This window comes from Lactuca virosa, chromosome 9 (assembly GCF_052849685.1).
Source record: "Lactuca virosa cultivar CGN04683 chromosome 9, Lactuca_virosa_CGN04683_v6, whole genome shotgun sequence".
NCBI classification, from domain to species: domain Eukaryota; kingdom Viridiplantae; phylum Streptophyta; class Magnoliopsida; order Asterales; family Asteraceae; genus Lactuca; species Lactuca virosa.
Genome location: NC_136434.1, coordinates 269,042,047 through 269,065,230, shown reverse-complemented (window position 1 = coordinate 269,065,230; position 23,184 = coordinate 269,042,047). Strand labels below are relative to the sequence as shown.

Genomic DNA, 23,184 nt, shown 5'->3' with positions numbered 1-23,184 from the left:
TCATAGGAAGAAGACCCAAGTGAAACGAGTGAAATCATAAACTATAACTAGAATGTATTTCTTGTGGTGAAGGCTGACTACCGTTGATGGACCACAGAGGTCTATATGAAGACGCTCTAGCGGTCCAGCAATTGAGGAATTGATTATCAATGAATGAATTCCCTTGGTTTTTTTTACCACATTCACACGATGGGCACAAATTATCATTATTGAACTTAATAATTGGTAGTCCTCTAACTAACTCTTCAGTCACCAAGTTGTTGATGTATCTGAAATTCAGATGTGCTAGCTTTCGATGCCACAACCAGCTCACCTTAGATATTGCTTTCGACAGGAAACACAATTACAGTTTGCCGATGATTAAGGAGACATCCAGTGGATACATTGTCCCTTCGGCTTTGGATTTGATCAAGCATTTGTTTCTATCACTCGTCATGATATAGAAATACTCATTATAAAACTCAACCCGATGACCAGTTTTGCACAATTGACCAATAATGATCAAGTTGTGTTTAAGACCATCTACGTAAGCAACTTGTTGAATTGAGAAGCTACCCATAGTCAACACCTCATATCCCCAGATTATCCCGTTTTCATTGTTCCCGAAGGTGACGTGTCCACCACCACTGATTGGCCTGAAGTCACGAAGGTATTTTAACCTTCCAGTCATGTGCAAGGAGCAGGCACTATCAATTAACCATTCTTCTTCATGGACCTCCTTGCATATAACCTGCATGATCAGTTGGTTAGTTTGGGCACCTAAACTAGTTTGGAGCACGAGGTAACATGGGAAACATTTCTAATATGAGTATGCATGTGGGAGTCATGAGGGGATTTCTTTTTCTATTATTGTCTATATCCATGATGTCCAATTTTCTTTTGATCGTTTTGAGATGGGACTTGACGTTTTTCTTTTGGTAGTGGATAAAAAAAAGAGAGGTTCTTTTCATTAATCCATATTTGGTCATGGTTCTGAAGGGTGTGGTCTCTTTCTTTGGACTGGTCATTGGATTGTGTTTTTCCGGAGTGTTCGATGTTTTTGAAAAAGTCTTGTTCTCAGACCTAGACTTAGGTTTTGACTTTCTGACTGATTAATGGGTTTTCAAGGAATGTAAAGTGTGTAAAACACCATTCAATTTTGCTTCTTTTAAGGAATTTTGTAATGGTGACTTGACTCCTTTTTGAAAGTTTACATTGGTATTTGATTCAAGAGATTTTGTCACTGTACATGCCTTTTTGCACGATCCATCGACTGCATTGTGATTTTGAAAAGTTTTTGTAGTGATGGGTTTTTCAAAATTCCTTTTGTTTGAAAATTTGGCCTGGTTTTTGAAATTTTTGTTCTTGGAATCAGTTTCCCGCTTTTCACGTCGGAATATGATCCCCTTTTCTAAACCATATTTTGCTTCAACTTTTGGTGGAACAACATCAGAAATATTTAATTGCGGTTTTTTTAAATTCTTTGATCTTGGTATCGACCGAGGACTTGAGTCTTCAAAACTAGAAATTTCATGACTTTCGGAACATTGTCCAAAATCCAAATTGCCAATGGGCAGTTCATGTGAAACAGGTTGAAGAGTGGTTGTGAACTTGACTGGGGTCTGCGGTAATGAAGATTGGAGTACCGTAGAGTAAGTTAAGGAAGAGTCTTTGTTGGGACATGTCATGATTTTGGCTTCTTCCATACCAATTTCTTTGTCCACAACTGAACTGGACTGAGAATCGGGACTAATTGTACCAATGATGAGTAAGAAACTATTTAAGTTTCCCGAGGATTCAGGATGTATTTCCTCTATGACACAATTGTTGCTAAGTTCATGAATCTACCGAAGTAACATCGGATGTCTTAGGGAAAAGTCTTGTCATTAACTGGATAATGAAAGTCTCGGTCTGGTGGGACATAGGGGCGTTCGACATTAAACCGAGGAGGAGAATTCTCGTCGGCAGAGTACCCACTGGACCATCCCCAATTATACGTGTTGTCTATGGTCCCATTATTAACTAAGTTCTCAATAACTTCACTTTCATTAAACAGTTTTTCAATTAAACGATTTAGGCGTACAATTTCTTTTCGGGCAAGATCCCGTTGACTAAAATAAACATCAAATTGGGTTTCACTAAGAATTCTAGCATCTTTCTCTAACAACAGATCTAACATATTGACCTTAAGCTTTTTGTATTCTAGTCTTCCTATCACATGGTACAACTCTTGGGTCGCTATGTTCTTTTCATCTAAGGCGTTGTTGTAGTCTGAAAGGACGACAACACATGTTTCATTAAGTCTTTCTAAATGTGGTTCACAATCATGCATGTTATAACCATTGGACTAAATTATAATTTTTACGTGTTCGATGATGTTGAGGGTCCCTTCCCTTACCATGTAGCAGTAATTCCTCTGCAGGTTGGCAGATCCATCCTTGTCACTTGCTGATATCATGCATATCTTCCCTCGTTTCCAGTTGTTATCTGGTTCGTCGTTTTGATCACCCGAGGACCACACCTGATGATCCCTTCGAACCTGGGCGACACATTCCCTTTTCTTCTCTTTCTCCTTATCCTCCATTTCTTTAGCCATTCTGAGATAGAAGGCTTTCTCCTTTACCACATTTGCTTTGCAGTTTCTTGCAAAGTAGTTTTCTTTGTGACACTTGTGACAGACCAAAACTCCATCCTTGTTGTCCTTGGTAGTAGGACCGGAGTCTTGTGACTTGTTGGTCTACGGGTTCTCTTTTATCTGGGGAGAATTATGAGGCTGAGGATTATGGTGAGTGTTTCTGGGATAATGTTGGTGGTTGCTCTATGGGTTGAAGTTTTGGTTGAATGGTGGTTTATTGAACTGTTGGATTTTGTGAAAAGTGGGTGGTGGAAGTCTGGTGAATTGTTGACTGACGAGGACAATGGCATTCTGAAATTATTCCTCATCATCTAATTCAACAGCTGCTTCATAAGATTGCAAAGAGTTGTCATACGTCTACAGATATGACGACTCTTAGGGATAAGTGTACGGGGGAGCTTTGATGGAAAACTAAGGAGTTTGGACCACTAAAGCAAGTGGACCACCCAAGTCTGTACATTCTTTTAACATCGTGGACTCTTGATCATGAAGTTCAACGTAGAGTTTGAAAAGTGAAAGAGTCTGAATCTTCCTCTCACCCTGAACTATCATTTTGTTTATGGTCCAACGTCTTCCTAGACCATTCAGGAACTGCAGGTTGGTTTCATGGTTGCTTCGAACAGTTCCAGCATTTGATAGCTTCGTGATTATGAGGTTGAACCTTTTGAACGAATCATCAAGACTCTCACCGGGCCGAGCTTTGAAATTGGTGAATTCATTTAGGGCAGTGGTGAGCTTCTTTTCTTGAGCTTGTTCAAACCCCTGGTAGAGATTTTTCAGCACGTCCTGGATCTCCTTGGAATATTTGTAGTTGATGATGATGTCTAAATTATCTGGAGCAACACCACATGAGATTTCATAGAAGGAAATTGCATCCTTCTCCATCTTTTCTAGATCATCATTGGTGGGTCTGTTCATCGCTGCTTGACCACCTCCAAGTCTGACTTGAGCACCGTCAGCTGCAATAGGAGTGAGAATTGGGACATGAGGTCCTTCTTCAACAGATCTCCACACGTCTCTACCGAGTCTCTTCAGATATCTTTCCATTCTCTGTGATCAATGGTGATATTCACTTGCAAGGAGTATTGGAACTCTGTTAGAGCCTCCAACACTGTTTGAAACGTTTAACGAATAAGCTTGTGACATTCTTCCTTCCTTTTTTTATGAGCTTTAGTGGTATAGAAGGCCTTTTAAATCAGAGTTTTGAAAAGAGTTTCGTTTTTCTCAAAAGGATTAATAGGCAACCACTTTTGCTCTGATACCAATTGTTGAGAGAAAAACTTTGATAATAGTTAGTAACATGATAATAAGTTGTGGAATAAAAAGTTAATATCAATGGATAAGTTAGTAACAAATATCTTGTTAGCTCAAAAAAAAATAAGTTAGATAAGTTAGATTGCGGAAATGTAAGGAAAGTAAATAGAAGCAAGTTTATATCGATAAGCCGTAAACAAGTAAACACTTAGTTGAATCGTAACAAGGTTTGCATGCAAACACAAGTTAGTATATGATGAACAACATAAGTGAAGAGGGACTCGGTTTAAGTATCAGTTAACATAACTTGATATAGAGATGAACGATCTTATATTTTATAAGCTCTGAAGTTGCAGTGGCAAGAATACATGAAGTGGGAAGCTCTATTTATGGAGTCCCAAAAGTTACAAGGAAATGATAGAATAACATAAAGTAACTGAGTACAGTGACCTTGAATGGTACACCGAATATGAAAACTATTACAAGCAACGTCAGTTAAAGGTAACTTAAAATAGTCTTCATGTAAGGTTCATCTCCGGGTCATTTTCTCGTATGCGGGTTCACAAGATGACAAAAGTAGTCTACGGGTAGCTCACTTCAGGTTTACTTAGGCAAAGGGTCTTCAGGACCATCTTAGCTGAAGAGGGTCACTTTCTTGTTTCAACAGGTGGGATAACAATTTTGAAAGGGTCCAAAACAGAGGGGTTTGAGACTTGAGGTTCGAAAGAACTAACAAGAGCTAGAGGTCCTCCTGAGAGTTCTCTTAATGTTTGTGCAACATTTGATTCATGTCCTTGCAACTCATCAAACAACTGGTAAAGCTTCATCTTTTTCAAAGATCCATTACTCTAAAGACACAATTTCACATTTCCCCATCCTTTACCAAGACTATTGACGAACTTGAGATTGTATTCCAGCGGAGTTCGGACAATCCCATGAGTTAACGATGATTCGGTTCCTGTTAGAAGCCGAGGCAACTGATTCACCGGGAGTTGTTGTGATGGTACCGAACTCGTTAGCGATAGAAGTCAAACTCTTATCCTTCATGATTTCTGATCCCTCGAACAGGTCTTTGAGAGTGTCCCAAGTCTCTTTAGCAGATTTGCACAACTTAATGTGCTCAAAGAGAGAAGGAGGAACACTGAACACCATCTCGGAAAATGCAACTTAATCTGCATGCAGTTTCTCTATGTCAATAACAGTGAGAGGTGCCTGACGCTGTTCATCTTGGCCCAAGAGAGTTACAGCAGCATGTCTTACTGTTTGTTTGACCAAAACATGTGGACCTTCTTTCACGGATCTCCATATTTCTTCACTTTTTTCTTACCAAGTAAGAACCTTTCCATTCTGACTTTCAATTTTTCATACTCTTCAACAACTAGCAGTGGGGCACGAGAAGGGCAACCTACGCTATTTGCTATTTTAATTAAATACATTTGTTGAGAATTAGGAGCATCCATTGAAGTTAAGATATTATAGCAGAAGTGGTACAAGAATCAGTGCGTAAGGACAACATTTGAAAACTTAAACCTTGAGTTAATCTTTAAGATCAACGTCTGCTCTTAATGTAAGGTTCCAGTCGAATCTAGTAATACCAGTTAGGATTTGAAGGTAGATATTCAGCAAAGTATTCAAGTAATAAATGAAGAAAACTTTGAGTATAATCAATGCAAAGATATTTAAGTAACAAGAAGAATGTATTGAAGGAACTATGACTTGAAGGAAAAGTGAAAGTGATGTGAAGAGAATATTTGCTTTTCTTGGTGTAAAACTTTGAATTGTTCACTTGTCATTAATGGTTAAACATTCACTCCTTATATAGTGGAGGAAAAACAAAGTACAAACTTAGGAACACTCCTACGAGTGGATAATAATCAGTGTTTGACAAACTGATATCTAAAAGATACACAAAAGTAAGTCCTGTGAATTGTTACATCAAAGATATGACAAAATGCATTAAATGCGTAAACAGGATTCGGATATCGGAATCGCCTTGATCTCGGATGGATCTTCATCTTCGAACTTCGTCTCATCTCGGACTCAGCTGACATCGAAACTTGATTGCTTGGGATTGCTAGAGGTTCACTTTTCATGATTCAACACAAGTAATCAACTAACCACTTGAATTAGATAGCATCAGTCATGTCATGTCCTGAACATGCATACTATGCCTCTCGATGGTCCTTCCTTTATGAATAAATCGATTAAACATTGGTCCAATGATGCTCAATTCACGATTCTAAATTCTTATTGCTATCCGATATGTGGTCGAATTCCAACTTTACATGCATTGATTTCTTGTAATATCGAGATCCTAAAGTCTCAAAGACCCTGTCTCTAATATTACAGAATATTCCATTGAAACTTTGTTACTAGAAACAATTGCATACTAATGAGGTCTCAAATTCAAGGTACACTCCTTGAACACCTTTCTTACATTAAAGTTTCCAACACACATGTGGATTTTATAGTCAACTCTTATTATAGAGACATTTCCATATTCCCATCTCCCATTATGGAATCATTTCCATATTCCCATATGAACATCAATTCTGACCAAGAATCATCTCGGTCCAAAACATGTCACTATGGTTCTTCCAAAGCAATACCATACTTCTAACTGTCCACAAGCAACCAATATTCAGTAAACGTTAGAATTTTCTTGACAGTTTGTTTTATAACTCTAGTCACTTGAAATTCTAGTCATCTTTCTAACAATGCTCAGAGTATTTGAAAATTTAGAATAAACAAATATTATACCACATGTAATCGATCCTATATCCAAAGCATATGGGACTCAATTCAATATTACAAGGGTCCAATATATGTTTTGTTTCTTGCTATAATATTTCCATATATAGAATCTCCAATGTTGAAGCCTTTCAACATGCAATTCATATGTGCCTTTGACTAAGTTCCATTAAACTATACAATCTAAACCTTTAGATACATAATGAAGTATGAGTGCCATCTCCCTTATGTCCACTATAGCGTAACAGTTCCCAACTTTTGAAACTTGTACATTAGAGACATTGTTCCCTATCGATAGTATTGTCAACATGCAATACCAACCATGACAATTATGCTCCCACTAGCTTTGACAGGTACTCAGAAATCAACTAGACTTCTAGAAATCAATATCTTTTGACTTTCTCATGGAAGTACAAATTCCTACTTCGCGATGATTCGCCAAGCCCCTAATTAGGCTTCTTAAGCTTATGCATTTTATCTGGATAGTATACGTGTTCAACCTCTTTCAAGACGTGATAAACATATCTCCTGAAAGTTTAAACAATTCCTTGCCATTCCTCACAATTCAAAATATGAAGAGGGATGCGTAATCATATTGTGAATTTGAGAATGAAATTAACACAACCAATATCCATGTTGATCTTTACTAGATCCTAAATCCATCAACGAAAGTGTTTCCTCATAATCATTTTCATGAAATAGAATGAAACCTTTTGTCGCCTAGATTTAAAGGCGCATATGTTCCATCCATGTAGAACTTTTTTCAACCTACAACCATAAGACAAGGTTTAGGACAAACTAAAATCACAGTTAGTTCTCCTTCATGGATTGAACTTTGCTTAATCTAAATTTCTTGCCTTATGGCAGCTCTAAAGCCCACCAGTGCTTCCATGTTGTTAGCAACTCACCCATATTGATCAATGTACTTTCACTAACCAACGTGCTTAGCCTTTTGCAGTTAAATGAAAAACATAAAACTCATTTGGGTTGCCAACTCAAATGGAAGTGCACGGATATTAGAATAAAACACAACATATTATCAACATCAGGTTGTGTGCTAGTGATAACTAAAAGGATCATTGTCGGTTGACTCTTGAAACTCTCAAGATCAATAAGACTCTCACTAACTTCTTGACATATGAGTTTTTCTCTCAAGAAACAATCCTTGACTAGCTAAAACAAATATTCAAAAGGTCGTTCGGATTTTAGACAAGAAAACACTTCATAAAATATGTCTCAACTTGTTTTTCGATCAACAAAAACATCACAACTCCAATTCCAAATGTGCTAGAGTAAGAAAACATTATTATTCCACATTTTACGAGGTGTTGTTATCTTTCTTAGTTTTTGAAATGAGTTTCAAGATATGATTCATTGTTGCTAGAACATGGCTCTAAAACTTTGATTGGGAACAAAGTATAACTCGTCTTATGATCGAACCATTTACGACAATGTTCTATTCATCTTCTTAGTCATACAATTTCACTAAGATGTTCTTGTAGGATTTATTGTGTTACAATTCGACAATTACTAAGATGATAATAAAACATGATACTAAAGCATCTCCTTTCTTTTCAGATTGAAGAATCTTTTATCTTTCTGCCTGACAGATTCTTCTGTTCGTTCGGCTACTCTTTGAACTTTTCAAAAGAATTAGAATTTTGTTTAATCTTATAAACAAAACCATATTTATTGAAACACCAGTAGATCATTTCGAATATAGTTATCATCCTTTGTGGTCGATCTGAAGAGTGCATATCAACATGTACTAGATCTATTAGTCCTTCACTTGCCTCACATAGACATGTGAACAATGATTTGAGTCATAATTTTCCATTGAGCAAGAATCTCATATATAATACAATTCGAATTGTACGATTCCAATTATCAGTCTAGTTGGTGATGAGATTTCCTTTCACTTGGTTAAGTATGATATTACCACAGGCGATATCATCAGAATTAAATCCACAATTAATATTGTTGTTATTAGAAACATAACTAACACTTTCATTAAGGCCATTGCAAGGAAATAAGATAAGGCAACTATGTAAACCAAAACTTCATATGCTTGCTAAAAAGAAAATTGGAACTTGTCCTTACAATTCATAAAATGAAAAAACTTATTTCTAGACATCTCTAATGAGTAATAGCAATCTATTAAATTATCCTAACTCCGTAGTGGTAGCTCCAAATTCTGACCATCGAACCATGTGACCAAAGTCCATTTCCCACGATCATATTTAGCTCACTTAACTTAAGCTTCCTGCTTCCTTTTGGATCCTGCAATACCATCAAAATGTGATCATCACATTATATATTAAGAGTCTCAGAATAGGAACTTATAAAAAAATGGGGTAAGATATTGGATGTACCAAAAGTAGAGTAATACGAATTGACTTTACCATATCTGAGATCCTTCAGGTACTCTGGGCAGCTTCGTAACTAGTGTCCCTTCCATTGGCAATAGAAAGAAATGGACTCTTTGGGTTTAACACATGGAACGATCCTAGAACAAGCCTTTCTCTTAACAGTGCGATCAAATGGTTTGACCTTAGACGACCCCTTTTTCCATTGAGAAGATAAATCTTTTCTGGATCACCAATTTCACCATTGCCAATGTCCATGGAAACCTTGGAATCAGACGTTATAAGCATCTCTAGTTCAGATGTGTTCTTAAGCATTTCTACCTCAATAACCACCAACATTTAGGTCAGATCTATTAGGGTCACATCGAGATTCCTCATATGAAAGTTATCAATGAACTGACCATATGACTTCGGAAGCGAGATAAGAACCAAATCAACGGCTTGCTCCCTTGGAAATACAACACCCATCTAATCCAATTTGTCAATGTACGACTTCATTTTTAGAATGTACGCACACACATAATTTCCATCTTCATGTTTACATGCCAAAAGGGCTTGAGTTCTTTCATATCTTTCAACACGTGATGTTGGAAGAGTCATAGGAGGAGGAGGAGGTGGTGGTGGAAGAGTTGAAGAGAGACGATTTCTAGTTCCACCATTTCCTAAAGAAAGGAATACATTTTCACCTTGGCTTGAAAGTGGAAGATCCTCTCATGAAGATTAAGGAAAATCATTTCCGTAAGCATAAGGAAGACCATTATTATCTTGATCTGACATCTAATATTGGGAGAAGAGAAAATTCAAGTTAGCTGATTTTAATCCTTATTATTAACCCATAATTAAATTAAGGCTAGGATCCATATTTTGGATTCGACCTTTAAAGAGGGACGCCGTAATCAAATTCGAATGTATTTTAGGTAGGTAGAGTGATCTGGCCAATTTTAATCACACGAAACTCCTAGATCTTTTGAGATTCATTGAGTCTTACCAATGGCATGTATAATCTCAATTATGCTCTTACCAATTCTGACTAGGATGCAGAGGATTACAATTAAGACGTGAATAACCATGTAAACCCGCTTAGACCCCCTCAGTCGATTTATAATCTTGCATTGATGTGTTGGTTAACCACACATGCTCCATCAACAATCATAACAATAAGTTGTTTCACTATTTCACCTTTATAGTCTCAATATGGCACATTGGTTAACCACACATGCTCCACTAATGAATCATAAGGAAACAATGTGCGTTTTCATGGAATAACATAAAATTTCACATTTTTCCTAAAGTAACTAGAGTGGGATTTATAAAAGGTTTATTTACTTTATATTATCATACTTTTAAGAGGTTAGGTCCTATCCAATCCGTTCCGCTAATGACCCTCCACCATATAAGGGAACGGTGGGTGAGAGTGGACACCCATTCAATGGTCATTTTATAGGCCGCTTCCTTATACCCCCCTTAGAGTATGCCTTCGAGAATGAGGTGTACTAGCGATTTGACTGACTTATCTTATACATATAACATAATAAACTTTTAATCATATATATATATATATATATATATATATATATATATATATATATATATATATATATATGTATGTATGTATGTATAAGGTGTATTTAAAACTTTTCAAAATACTAGGGTTTAAAATTAATCTTTCGAATTAAACAAATAATAATAATTAATTTTAAACTAAATAATGATTTAAACTTTTATCTTAATTAAACATTTAATTAACTAAATTTAAATCATATTTTTGGGTCAAAACCCTAATTGTGATTTGATGAACAAGATACGGAAAATAAGAACAAACACAATAAAGAAGATATGTCGAATGATCACTCGATTTATTTAAAACATGAGGAATAAATTACACTTTCAGAATAGATCCCTTTCGCATTTAAGTGTATTCCACCTTTCGCATTGATATAAAAACTTTCGCCTTTAGGTAAACTTGAGTTGAACTGTGAAACTAAAAATGAGTGTAAGTACCACGAACCAGACTTTTGGAAAATCACAAGGATCTTCGTGCTAGAGTGTTCCAAAGATAAAGAAATAAAGCAAAGCATATTTGTAGGATTTTAGTGATGTCTAATTTAAGACTCGAAACAGTGGATCTCGGGCAAAGATCTCTTCCTTCGAAGTCAAGATAGACTAAGAAGTGTATGTGTGGTTCCCCGTTGAATTACGATCACCGGTTTATTAAGAAACAGTTAAAGGCATTCTTTTAGGCTTACCAGGTGGCTTTAGCTTCAACCAAACTCTGAAACTTGATATAAGTACGAATGTTGGGATGAAGTACTCGTGTGACCAGTGTAGTTAGTTGAACGAGTAGCTTTGGAATTATTTTAGTAACTTGGATAGATGCAGAAATCTCAAAAAAATAAAAATTGGATCTTTTTGGTAGAAACGTCTTAGGTCTAGAACATTTCATTAAGATCTCACAAAAGAAAAAGAGATTTCCTTGTACAGTCCACGAAAGTGGAGTTTCGTTAATTCCTTGGTGAAAAATCTAGAGCATTTAATTGTTCACCGTCAATTCAAATAAGTGTGTTGAATTTTGGGTATCACTCAGTTCGTGGTTGAACGAAACTAAAATCATTAACACAGATGTTGTGTAACCGTAAACCTCAGTGGTAATTTCTGTGAGTCTTAAGGGTTACGATCATGAAAGCGAAAGTGATGGAGAAAAGTATGAGGTGGTTTCAAGGAAACGAATGTACCTCTGCTATGCGAAAATGACCAAGCAGCCAACTCTTTACTCAAAGTCAGAAGAGTAAGGTAGCTCATGACTTATGTGAATTCGTAGCCTAATTGGGAAGAAACGATTGGTATTATCGATTCATTAAGGCTTCAACATAAAGTCGTCGAGGCTTTAGACAACATGCAGCAGCATACTTCTAGGGACACTTAGCTAGTACATAGATAAAGAGTTTTATACCTGCCCCATCATTCGTGTTTGAAAAGTAAAAATTTTGCCTTCAATCCACACAAATATTTAATGAAAGAAATATGAACAGAACAAAAAAAAAATTTATTTTGAGTTTTTCTGAAAAATAAAACTTAAATTAAATTAAATTAAATTAAATATTTATTTTTAAATAAAGAAAATGTTTTAGTATTTTTGATTTTCTTAAAAAAATAATATAAAGGAATAGAATAAATAAATAAAATAAAATAAAATAAAATGAAATAAAACAAAATAGAGAGAAAACAAAAATAAACTAAAGTAAAATAAAAATAAAATAAAATAAAATAAATGTACATAATATACAAAATGATAAAAAGCGCTCCAAACCACAAACAAACAGTTGATCATGAAATATATAGAGCTTTCGCATGAAGTTGCTGGATAAACAAGGGTTGCGAATGGCTGCGAGTGTTCGCATCGATGCGCATGACAAAAGATGACTGTGAATTATTGCGAGCGTTCGCACCAATTCGCATGACATGCTCTAGACTGCGAGTCCGAAAGTACAACCTAAAACGAAAGTGTCATGATGAAAGCGAAAGTGGTTTTGGTACAAATTCAACTTCTATCATTCCCAAGCCTTGAAGAATCCGATTGAAGGTAGGCTCAGGTAAAGCTTTCGTGAATATGTCAGCTAACTGATCAGCAGATCTAACGAATTGTATTTCAACATTACCATCTTCAACATGATCCTTGATAAAATGATACCTCAGTGCTATGTGTTTTGTTTTTAGTGTTGCACTGGATTGTGACAAATATGAATGGCACTTTCGGAGTCATAGTATAAGGGGATTCGTTTCATGTTAAGGCCATAGTCACGAAGTTGGCTTTGAATCCAAATGACTTGTGAAGTGCATGAGGCTGCAGCTATTTACTCTGCTTCAGCAGTTGAAGGGATACGCAAATTTGCTTTTACGACTGCCAACTTACGAGCTTACCATCCAAGAATTGGCATCCTCCCGTTGTACTCTTTCTATCCAGACCGCACCCTCCAAGATCAGCATCCAAAAATGCTTGTACAACGAAACCAGAGTTTGATGGATACCATATGCCAAGTGAAGATGTTCGTTTAAGATACCTGAATCTGTTCTTGACATCTACAATGTGGGTTTCGCGAGGATTCGCTTGGAACCTAGCACAATAACAAATGGAGAACATAATGTCTGGTCGACTAGTTGTTAAATACATAAATGAACATATCATCTGACGATAAAGAGTCATTTCAGTAGTTGGTTTTTCCAGAGATGGTGTTAGTTTTGTTATGAATACCATTGGAACCTTCGTTTTTGAATCTCCCACCATTACAAACTTAGCGAGCAGGGTGTTCGTGTATGCCTCCTGATTTATAAATATAGCTTCCTGGCTATGTCTTATGTTTAATCCAAGGAAAAAGTTAATTGGACCCATTGAGTTCATCTCAAATTTCTTTTCCATTAGCTTTCGGAATTCAGCTGTTAAGCTGGTGTTAGTTGATCCGAAGATAATGTCATCAACGTAAATTTGGACAATCATTAAGTGGTCACCCTCTTTCTTGCGAAAGAAGGTTGGGTCAACCGAACCTTGTTTAAATTTGGACATTTTTAAGAAACGAGTGAGAGTTTCGTATCAGGCCCTTGAAGCTTGTTTCAGACCATAGACTCCTTTGTCTAGAATGTAACGTTGATTAGGATACTTCTCGTTTATAAAGCCAGGTGGTTGCACCACATACACTGTCTCTTCAAGTTCTCCGTTCAAGAATGCACATTTGACGTCCATCTGGTAAACTTCAAAATTCTTATGTGCCGCATAAGCCAGAAAAATGCGAACGGATTCTAGCCTAGCAACAGGTACGAAGGTATCTTCGTAGTCAATGCCTTCTTCTTGACAATACCCCTTTACAACCAGTCCTGCTTTGTTTCGTATAACATTTCCTTGATTATCTAGCTTGTTGCGAAACACCCACTTTAACCTACAACAGATGCATCCTTTGGAGTAGGAATCAGTCTACAGACTTTGTTTCGTTCGAATTCATTGAGCTCCTCCTACATCGCTTGTACCCAATCCGAATGATCCAGAGCAATCTGAACATTTTTGGGTTCGACTTTGGAGATGAACGAATTAAACATGCAATATTCTAATTTGGAGAATAAAGCAGTTTGTTTCGCCTTTTGTTGTGCTCTTGTAAGAACTCCTAAAGACGTTTCGCCTATAACCTGCGCTTTTGGATGATATCTCGTCCATTTAGTCAAAGGAGGATAATTAGGATCACAAGATAGATCCAATTCAGCATTTATGTCCTCAAATTCTGACTGTATATCCGAATCATCATTTTGTACATCCGAATCATCATTTGAAGTATCTTTCTCCCCCTCGAATGATGTGAATGTCTCTTCATCGGGTGTTGGATTCTCCCCCTAGAGTGGACTTTCGTGAGTCTCTTGTGAAGTAGAGTGTTCCCCCTTAAAAGTTGCATTTGAAGGTGATTCAGAACTCTCCCTATGGAATGTAGCGTTCAGGTCATGTGGTCCATTCGAAATTAGTTTCTCTTTGTACAAATCATTCGCAACGTCGTCAATTATCTTCTTTAATTCATTGACCTTGTTGTCAGCCGCTTTGGATTCGGAAGAGATAGCCTTCCCTGACTCATCGAATAGTAGCATGAATTCTTCGTAGAGATTGGATAGTGTAATCATAGTTGGGCTTGGTTTAGGAAAGATCTCTTTTGTTTGACTGTCAGCTTGCACAACGAATTTGTTCCTTTGTTCTTTAGAATTTAAGATGAAGCACCTGGAACCAAAAACATGGAAAAACTTTACGTTAGGTTTTCGTTTGTTTATGATTTCATAGGGAGTGACAGAAAATCGTTTATTAAGAATTGAATAGTTTTGGGTGAAACAAGCTGTCCCAATCGCATCAGCCCAGAAATATAGTGGCAGATTCACAAATGAGAGCATGGTTCTTGCAGCCTCACACAATGATCAGTTTCGCCTTTCAATGACTTCGTTCTGTTGTGGAGTGTATGGAGTCGAAAAGTTATGCGACACTCTTTTCGCAGTCAGAAATTCTTCAAACTCCTGGTTTTTGAATTCCAACCCATTGTCACTGCAAATATTGTGAACCAGCTTTCGCAGTTGTACTTGAATCTGCTTTATGAAGTCTTTGATCTTGGGAGTGGCTTCAGATTTCTGTTACAAAAATAAACCCAAGTGAAACGTGAAAAATCATCTATAACAACAAGAATATACTTATTACCACCAATACTTTCGATCGCAGACGGACCACAAAGATCGATGTGCAAAATTTCGAGTGGCTCAATAACTTTCGTATTCACCATCGTTGGATGACTTTTCCTGCTTTGCTTCCCCATTTCGCATGCAGCACAAAGATGATCCTTGTCGTACTTTAGGAGAGGAAGCCCTCGCACATGATCACCATGAACGAGCATGTTGATATCTTTGAAGTTATGGTGCGAAAGTCTTCTATGCCATAGCCAACTATCGTCTACAGGAGCTTTCGTTAGAAGGCAAATGGCTGGCTTCCCCGCGTATTGGATTTAAGTTCAGCGGATACATATCGCCTTTGCTTTTAGACTTTAGAAGTACTGCTTTGGTTTTCTTTTCTATGATCTCAGAACCTTCGTCGTCAAATGATACCTTTAATCCTGTACCAAGGACCAACTGCGAAACACTTATGAGATTGTGTTGCAGACCCTCGACATAAGCAACTTTACGAATTGAGAATTTGCCATTTGTTATTATCACGTAACCTTTGATCTCTCCAAGTAAGTTGTTCCCAAACTTTACCCTTCCACCATTTTTCAGTTCTCTGTACTCTCGCAGTTCCTCCATTCTTCCTGTCATGTGACGCGAACAGCCACTGTCGATATACCATTCAGAGTCAAACTGTTCCTCACGAATTACGTGCAAAAATTAAGCAGATTTAGGAACCCAAAGTTGTTTGGGTCCTTGTGAGCCTTTTACAGAAAGAGGGAAAGTAATTGCAAGATCAACCATATAGGTTCGTTTAATTAAGGTGGTGTTATCTTTCCTTGTAAATTTAAAAACCTTGATCCTCTTATCTTTTAGGTTAGTTTCTTTTGTGTTAGTTTCGGGCTTCTTGATTGGAGCTTGGTGATCCGAAACAGGCTTTCCTTTTCCCTTGACATCTTTTGATGTCTTGTTAGGATACGAAGCATACTTGGTTTGTGAGTCGTGAGGTTTTGGATTCACTACAGGGCTTTTTGGATTTGAAAGAATTGGTCTTTAAAAAACTTTATGTTTAGAATCATGTGGACTGCGAAACTGACTTCGCGATGAGGTCTTTCGGTTCGCATTTGATGCTACTTTTGCATTTTGATTGAGAGGTTTTTCAATGCGAACGATGTTGGGATATTTGGATCGCCAGAATTGTTTTCTTTCCTTGATATTTTTGTTGTATCTCGCGTTCATTTGACGTTTCTATGCTGCGAACTGTTCTGAGGATTTGTGAATGTTAGCTTTTGCTCTTGGCTTTCTTGTTGGAGTTTCGTTTTTCACTGAAGATGTGTCACTAGGAACATTCTTAGTTCCACTGGAACTTCCTTTGTAATAGCTAGAACTGACCTTGTTTAAAGGTTCTTCTACGTATCTTCCTTTTACTCTCCATGAGGTCCTTTCTGGGAGACCAACTGTTTCGTCAGCATTATCGATAGGAGTTGACCAAAAGTACTCATCACATGCATCTGTGTTTTCTTCTTCGACTAAGGAAGTTAATTCGACTATTTGATTCTTATTTACCGTCATTGACTTTGAAAACCTAGTTAGGGACAGTTTGGACTTTTGGAAAAATAGTCGCAACTTCTTTTAAGACATTTGGATTATTTTCAGAAAGACGTGCAAATTCAACAGAATTTTCAGAAATTGGGACTTTCGCAACATCAGGTTCATTTTTAACAAACTATGTGCAATCAATCTCATCCTCTACAGATTTTTCACGCATATCACTGTCATCGTCAAATTCAGATGTGTTATCAACATTAAGTTCGTTGTCTGAACTCAACTTTGTACTCAATGAGTCAAACTTCTGCATAGTGTCACATTTAATTCGCTTTTTGCCATTTTCGTCCAAAAGCTGTTTTAGCATGTTCTTGTGGTCCTTTGACTTAATAAATGATTCAATTTTATCCAAACCAATCCTATAAGCTTTCAAAGTTTCATCAAATGAGATGATGGATTCGCACTTATAATAGTCAGCGTCAATTTCGTCTTCCTTTAATTCAAGGAATGGCAATATCATCTTATGGAGTTTTTGACCAATCTCACAATCAAGATGCAATTGAGTAATATTAAGATAAAGCGTTTTCGCAATTAAACAAAAAATATTACATTGTTTAATGCATTAAATTGTCTCGTTTCAAGTAAATTAACTCATCCCTAGACTTAGCTAAATCAGACTCAATCTTCTCTATCCATATGCGTTTCTCCTCACTCTTTGATGAAACCCTGCTGATTTGATCGGTTAGGTTAGAATTATTCAAGCGAGTTTCTTTCAAACTGTTACTGATACTAGAAAATGTGAATTTTAATTCATTTAGTCCAGTTTCGTATCTTCACATAGGTATATTGAGAGATTCAAGAATAGAGTTTACCTTGTTGATCATCTGATAGCATTCGCTGATTTGCTCAAAAATTCGTTTTGCAGCGAAACAGCTATCACTCCCATTATTAGTGGCGTATCCTTGCATTTGTGACACATCATATGTCAACATGAAACATCTTCCTCCAGACTGTGAATCTTCTTCTTTTGCAATGAAACTTCTCCCATGAGTTGACCTGCGAACCTCCTCGTCTTCAGAATCCGTGGACCAGACTTCCACCCTGCCAAATTCATCATCAGCTTCTTTAGCCTGCATAATTAAAGCAAGAATTGAATTATCAGAGTTCTTTTTCTTCTTTATGTCCTCAAGCTTTCGGAGATGATAAGTCTCATCGTCTTCTCCTTCCTTCTTTTCATTCAACCTTCGCAGCATGCACTCTTTGGCCAAGTGATTTTGCCATGACAGTAGTTACAATCATAGCCAGAGTCACCAGTTAGCTTCTTTTCCTTCTTTTCCTCTTCCTTTTGTAAGCTATTCACACTCTCCTCTTTTAGCTTCTCACAACTGTAGCTTCCCTGCCATTTTCGATTCTTGTTGGAGGGAAACTTCTTCTTTGCAAATCGCTTCGGATTTGACACCATCAATGCAAACTCTTCATTTGTAAGCTCACAAATAAAAAGATCAGATTCTGAACCATCCTCTGCTACTTTCTTGCCCTTTTCAACGAGAGCCAAAGATCCCATCCGAGATACAACTTTTGCTTCTTTTGTCACCTCATTCTCATGTGAGTTCAGGATTCCAACAAGCTTTGCAAGGGTATAATTCTTGAACTGCTCATGTGCCTTAACTGTTGTGATGTGAGAATCGTTGTGATGCATGATGATATACCTTTTGAGACATGTTAAGAATCAAACATGTAAACTGATGTAGTTTTAGGGTAATATTAAGATAACAGATTAGCGTCAATGAAACTGTGAGGACGGCTGAACCAAATCCAATATTAATGGAAACCCTAATGACTTTATAAACAAAAGAGAAGCGTATAGATTACACAGTCTCCTGCTCTGATACTAATTGTTAGGATATTAATCCTTGAAAGATCGATTAGATTCAAAACAGATTAAGAACAAGAACAATACAATGATTCAAAATGTGCTTAATGATTATAAGCCACAGCCTCAGAAGAACTCGATTAAGAATTGCTACTGTAGAGGCGTGATTAGGGTTACAAGAATATTGCCAAAGTTTTAAAACACAATGCATGCATGCACCTTAAATACTCTAACCCTAATAAATGAGGGGTGGACAAGCCCAAGCCCGTTTACATAAATGGGCTATTAAATAAACACAATATAATATTCCTAACAATCTCCCCTTTTGCATCAATTGAGGCGAGAGTCCATCAAGGCTGAGTTTGCTTCTGCACTTCAAAGACTTTCGGAATGATACTCAGTAGAGGCTTGCAAACCTGGATGTACCATTGAATCATATCAGAAAAGCACTTCTTGTCTCCCTTGCTATTGCCCTTGATTTTATTGACCATGTCCAAAATATACTCTAGGCAAGAATTTGTGTACATATGTTTATCAGGAAGAAAGAAACAGGCCTTGTGAAAGTCTGCATCATTTCGTTCTCACGCCTGAAAGACCACGTACCATCCTTCCTTGTACATTTTCCCAAGATTCAACTTTTCAAACCCTTCTAGAGCTTCTTTGGGGAGAACAGATGGCTTCATTCGCAATACAGTAGCAATTTCCACATCCATTTTGCCTACCTCTTGAACATACGAAACTATCATCAATTTAAGGTGAGAAATAACGGGCTCGTACTTCTGTCCGTCTCTCAACAGTAAGTTGTAAAGCATAATCCAGTCATAGGGATTGAGGCATGGTAGGTCTGCGAGAGTGAATTCGTGAACCTGACTAGTAGAACCTCTCACAACCTTGAACTTCGCATTAGGGAAGCTTTCGGTTTTCTATTGGACCCGTGACCTTCACTGCAGTAATCTTGGTAGCACTCCATGTTTCGTACTGTGGCTTCATGTGCTTGAGATAGAACGGGAAGAGCAATTGATCAGCACCATTATCAGTGGAAGGGACATTTGCTACTTTCACAAAGGAGCGAAACTTGAAGGCTTTCGGTGTTATTGGCAGATCCAGCTGCGAATCTTGTGTATTCTGAAGCTCGAATGACACAACTGGTTTTAGTCAATATTGACTCGGCATATCCACAACTTCGTTCTGAATTCGCTTAGAAGTCCACTTTGGAAATAAAAGCATTCGGCTTTCCAAAGTGACCTGATCTTCGTGTTCTGCTTTCTCTTTTGCTTCAGCCTCTCGGATTATCCTTTGATTTTCGTCCATTTCAGCCTCTCGTTCCTTTCTTTTTTTGAGCTCGTTTTCATCAAGATCTTCATCTTCGTTGTTGTCAACAATGGGTTCTTCACTGAAAAGTTTTTCTTTGCCTTTAGGCTCAGATTCGCTTTTGACAGTGTGCTTGAATAAAGGTTTGGGGTCTTCCTTTTCAAGGATTAATATCCTAAGACATATTATTTACCAATTAAACAATTAATTAAATAAATTTAATTTCATGGATTAAACAATTATTTACCAATTAAACAATTTAGTTAAATAATTCAAATTTAATCCTTATCCCTTATACTTCTTTTGATCAATTCATTTTAGTGCACAATCAAATAGAAAACCTATGGCTCTGATACCACTGACGGGTTTTCTAGGTTATAAACAAAAATTACATGTGGCGGAAAAAACACTTAAATCCTTAAGTTCACATGCAACCTAGAAATCATCTATGTTTTCTCTATTGATAACAACTAACTATGAATATCAAGAAAACCCTAGGAGAGAGGCTGTGAAATCAAAATTCATACAAATTTAGGGTTGCATACCTTTTGATTATTATTGTAAATAATCAAAGTGGAGTCCTCATTCTAGATCTTGGAAAGCTAGCACTAAAAAAAATGGATGCCTCTAGTGGCTTGTACCCAAAACCCTAGTAGCAAGAAGACTTGATGAGAGAGGAGACTGGAGCATAAATTCGGCTATATGAAAGCAAGTAAAGGTTCAACGAAAATAGGCACCCATGGTGTCCTATTTATACTTGCTTAAGGAAACTCCCATGGAAACCAAAGAGTCCTTTGAATGATTAATTCTAATTAATATTAGAATTAAATCCAAATCAATTCTAATTAACCAATTAATCATTACTATTTCCAATTAATATATTAATCGTATAATATATTCATAAATCATATATTTCAATTTCCAACTAGTTTATTATTCATATAATAAAATAACAAATTATCCTCTATCTCCAACTGTCATTCTAATTAGTTACTAGTTTTGAGGGTAACCCAAAAAGGACTTTGCTTCTACTTCAAGAATGTACATATTTAGTTATAGGCTTTGACACCTTAATCATGTTGGGTTTTGAGCATTCTAACACTCCTATGGTGTACATGCAACCCTATAAACCTTGGATCTATGTTTTCTCTATTATACATGCAAATATTAACTATTCTAAGGTTTCATCCTAACTACCATATTATGAAGCACCTATACTACAAAGTTCTAGTTAGATGACATACCTTTTGATGTAGCTTGATGTCTTCAAGCTTTAAGAGCTTAGCCCCAATAGTGTGGAAGCCTCAAATGGAATCACAAATCACCAAAACACCTTGGAAGAACTTGAGAGAATATGTATGCACACTAAAATCGGTCCACTCTTATTTTCACACTTGTGCCAATTTTGTGAGCCAAGGACCCCTTTATATATTATGGAGGATTAGGGTTACATCCATGTAAACCCTAATACCCATGACCTTTCATTTACATAGGATCCATGGGTTAAAAGCTCCATGGACCATCCATGAAAGCTTAGCCCAACCTAAATGAACTTGGCCCATTCCATATATATAAGAGTCCATATTTAATTAGTTCTTTTTTATCACTTAATTAATTCTAAATTAATTCTTGATCAATACTAATTAAATAATATGATTCCATATTAATATATTAGAACTTATAATATATTAATATAAATCATAAATATACTATTCTCAAAAGACTATCCATATAAATTGTGCCGGTGAAGTGCAACCCAAATGGACCATGCTGGGTCGGGTCAAGTACATACCAAATATAGTTATGGACTTAGACATTAATCCAACAGTCTCCCACTTGGATAAGTCTAAAACTATTATTGAGTATGACTTCAAAACCTAACTGGCAATCGTAGCTCTTAAAGCCGCTGTCGAACTCTGACCTTGTCAATGACTTGTCCATTAGATAAGGGATCATATATTCCTCCATTCTAGATATCATATGGACTGAGACATGGATTATAATCATTCTCTCTTTCCATTTGTTGTTTCCCGATTTTCGATTTATGATGACTGACTGATTGAACAAATCAAATCAGTCCTGGCTTGGCCAAGCACTCACATGTGTCATCGCTAAATCATCGAGGGGCCCACAGATATCGTTTTTATCCCGAAGGTAAACGGAATGGATAAACTTCGACTCATATGGCTTGTTCTACTACTTGTTGAATCATACACAAAGGCACGTTTTATAACATCGAGTTACCAAATGCGTTTTTGTGCAATCAATGTATAACCAACTCATAGTAACAACTCATATCTCTAGGTTTGAAGAATATAAGATATTATCGTCTCATGATCACTCGTGATAAAATCCATGAAGTGATTCAAATGAGCGCGGGTTGAATCCAATACTTAGAACTTATGAGCACTCATGAGTGTTGTAGCACCACTTTGTCCACCAACTTGGACCTCTACAAACCAACCCATGACAGTCTTGATTCATATCTACTTCCAACATATGACCGACTGTGGATGGTTTGAATAACTTAATCATTCAGGAAGAGCGACTTAGTTATTCTGGAAGTCAAAACATGCAAAGTGAAACACAAGAATAAATGAATCAAATATGGTATCAAACCCTATGAATATAAATAAACACTTTTACTTATCACCATACTGATTACTCATTATTAATTGTTTCGGTTTTATCAACTTTATACTTGAATTAAAAACACTAGTTGTCCCATGCTCCAAGCATGTACACTATGTTTTTCTTAAACAATAGCTTTGCCATACACCAAGTATGCACTCTATGTTTGTCTATGATCCTTACTTTGTGAAATAAACCAATTGAACATAATTTCAATGATTCTAATTTCACACTCCTAAATCCTTATCGAAAAATGTGAGAATTTCAAGTTCCTATCATTTATCGAAATATGTTTAGATTTTAAACTTATATGCACCGACCCTCCTGTAATGAATATGTACAAAGTCACAAAGACTTGTCAACATTCATTATAAGGTATTCCAATGGAGATCAACTCCATGGAAACCAAGTCCCATATTCAAAGTACATTGCTTTGGACATGTTTCTTGCATTAAGTTTTCTAATCTTACACAAATAACTTCCACCTATGGAGACAACTCCATATTCTCATTTTGACTATCACTTCTGAATAAGAGATGCCTCTTTTCAGAATATGTCAATATGGTCCTTCCAAAATTAGCACTATACTTCCAACTGTCCCTGAGCAACCAATCTTTGGTAAACCTCAGATTGTCCTCGACAATTGCTTAATCATTTTAGTCATATCCAAT

General features: G+C 36.6%; 1 protein-coding gene across 1 annotated transcript; it reads right to left on the bottom strand.

The window, feature by feature from the left end:
- Positions 1-3,025: 3,025 nt before the first annotated feature.
- On the bottom strand, positions 3,026-3,661 carry LOC145140530 (uncharacterized). The gene has a single exon (XM_079073991.1). It carries the CDS (start codon positions 3,659-3,661, stop codon positions 3,026-3,028), a length of 636 nt encoding a protein of 211 aa, XP_078930117.1.
- Positions 3,662-23,184: the final 19,523 nt, after the last annotated feature.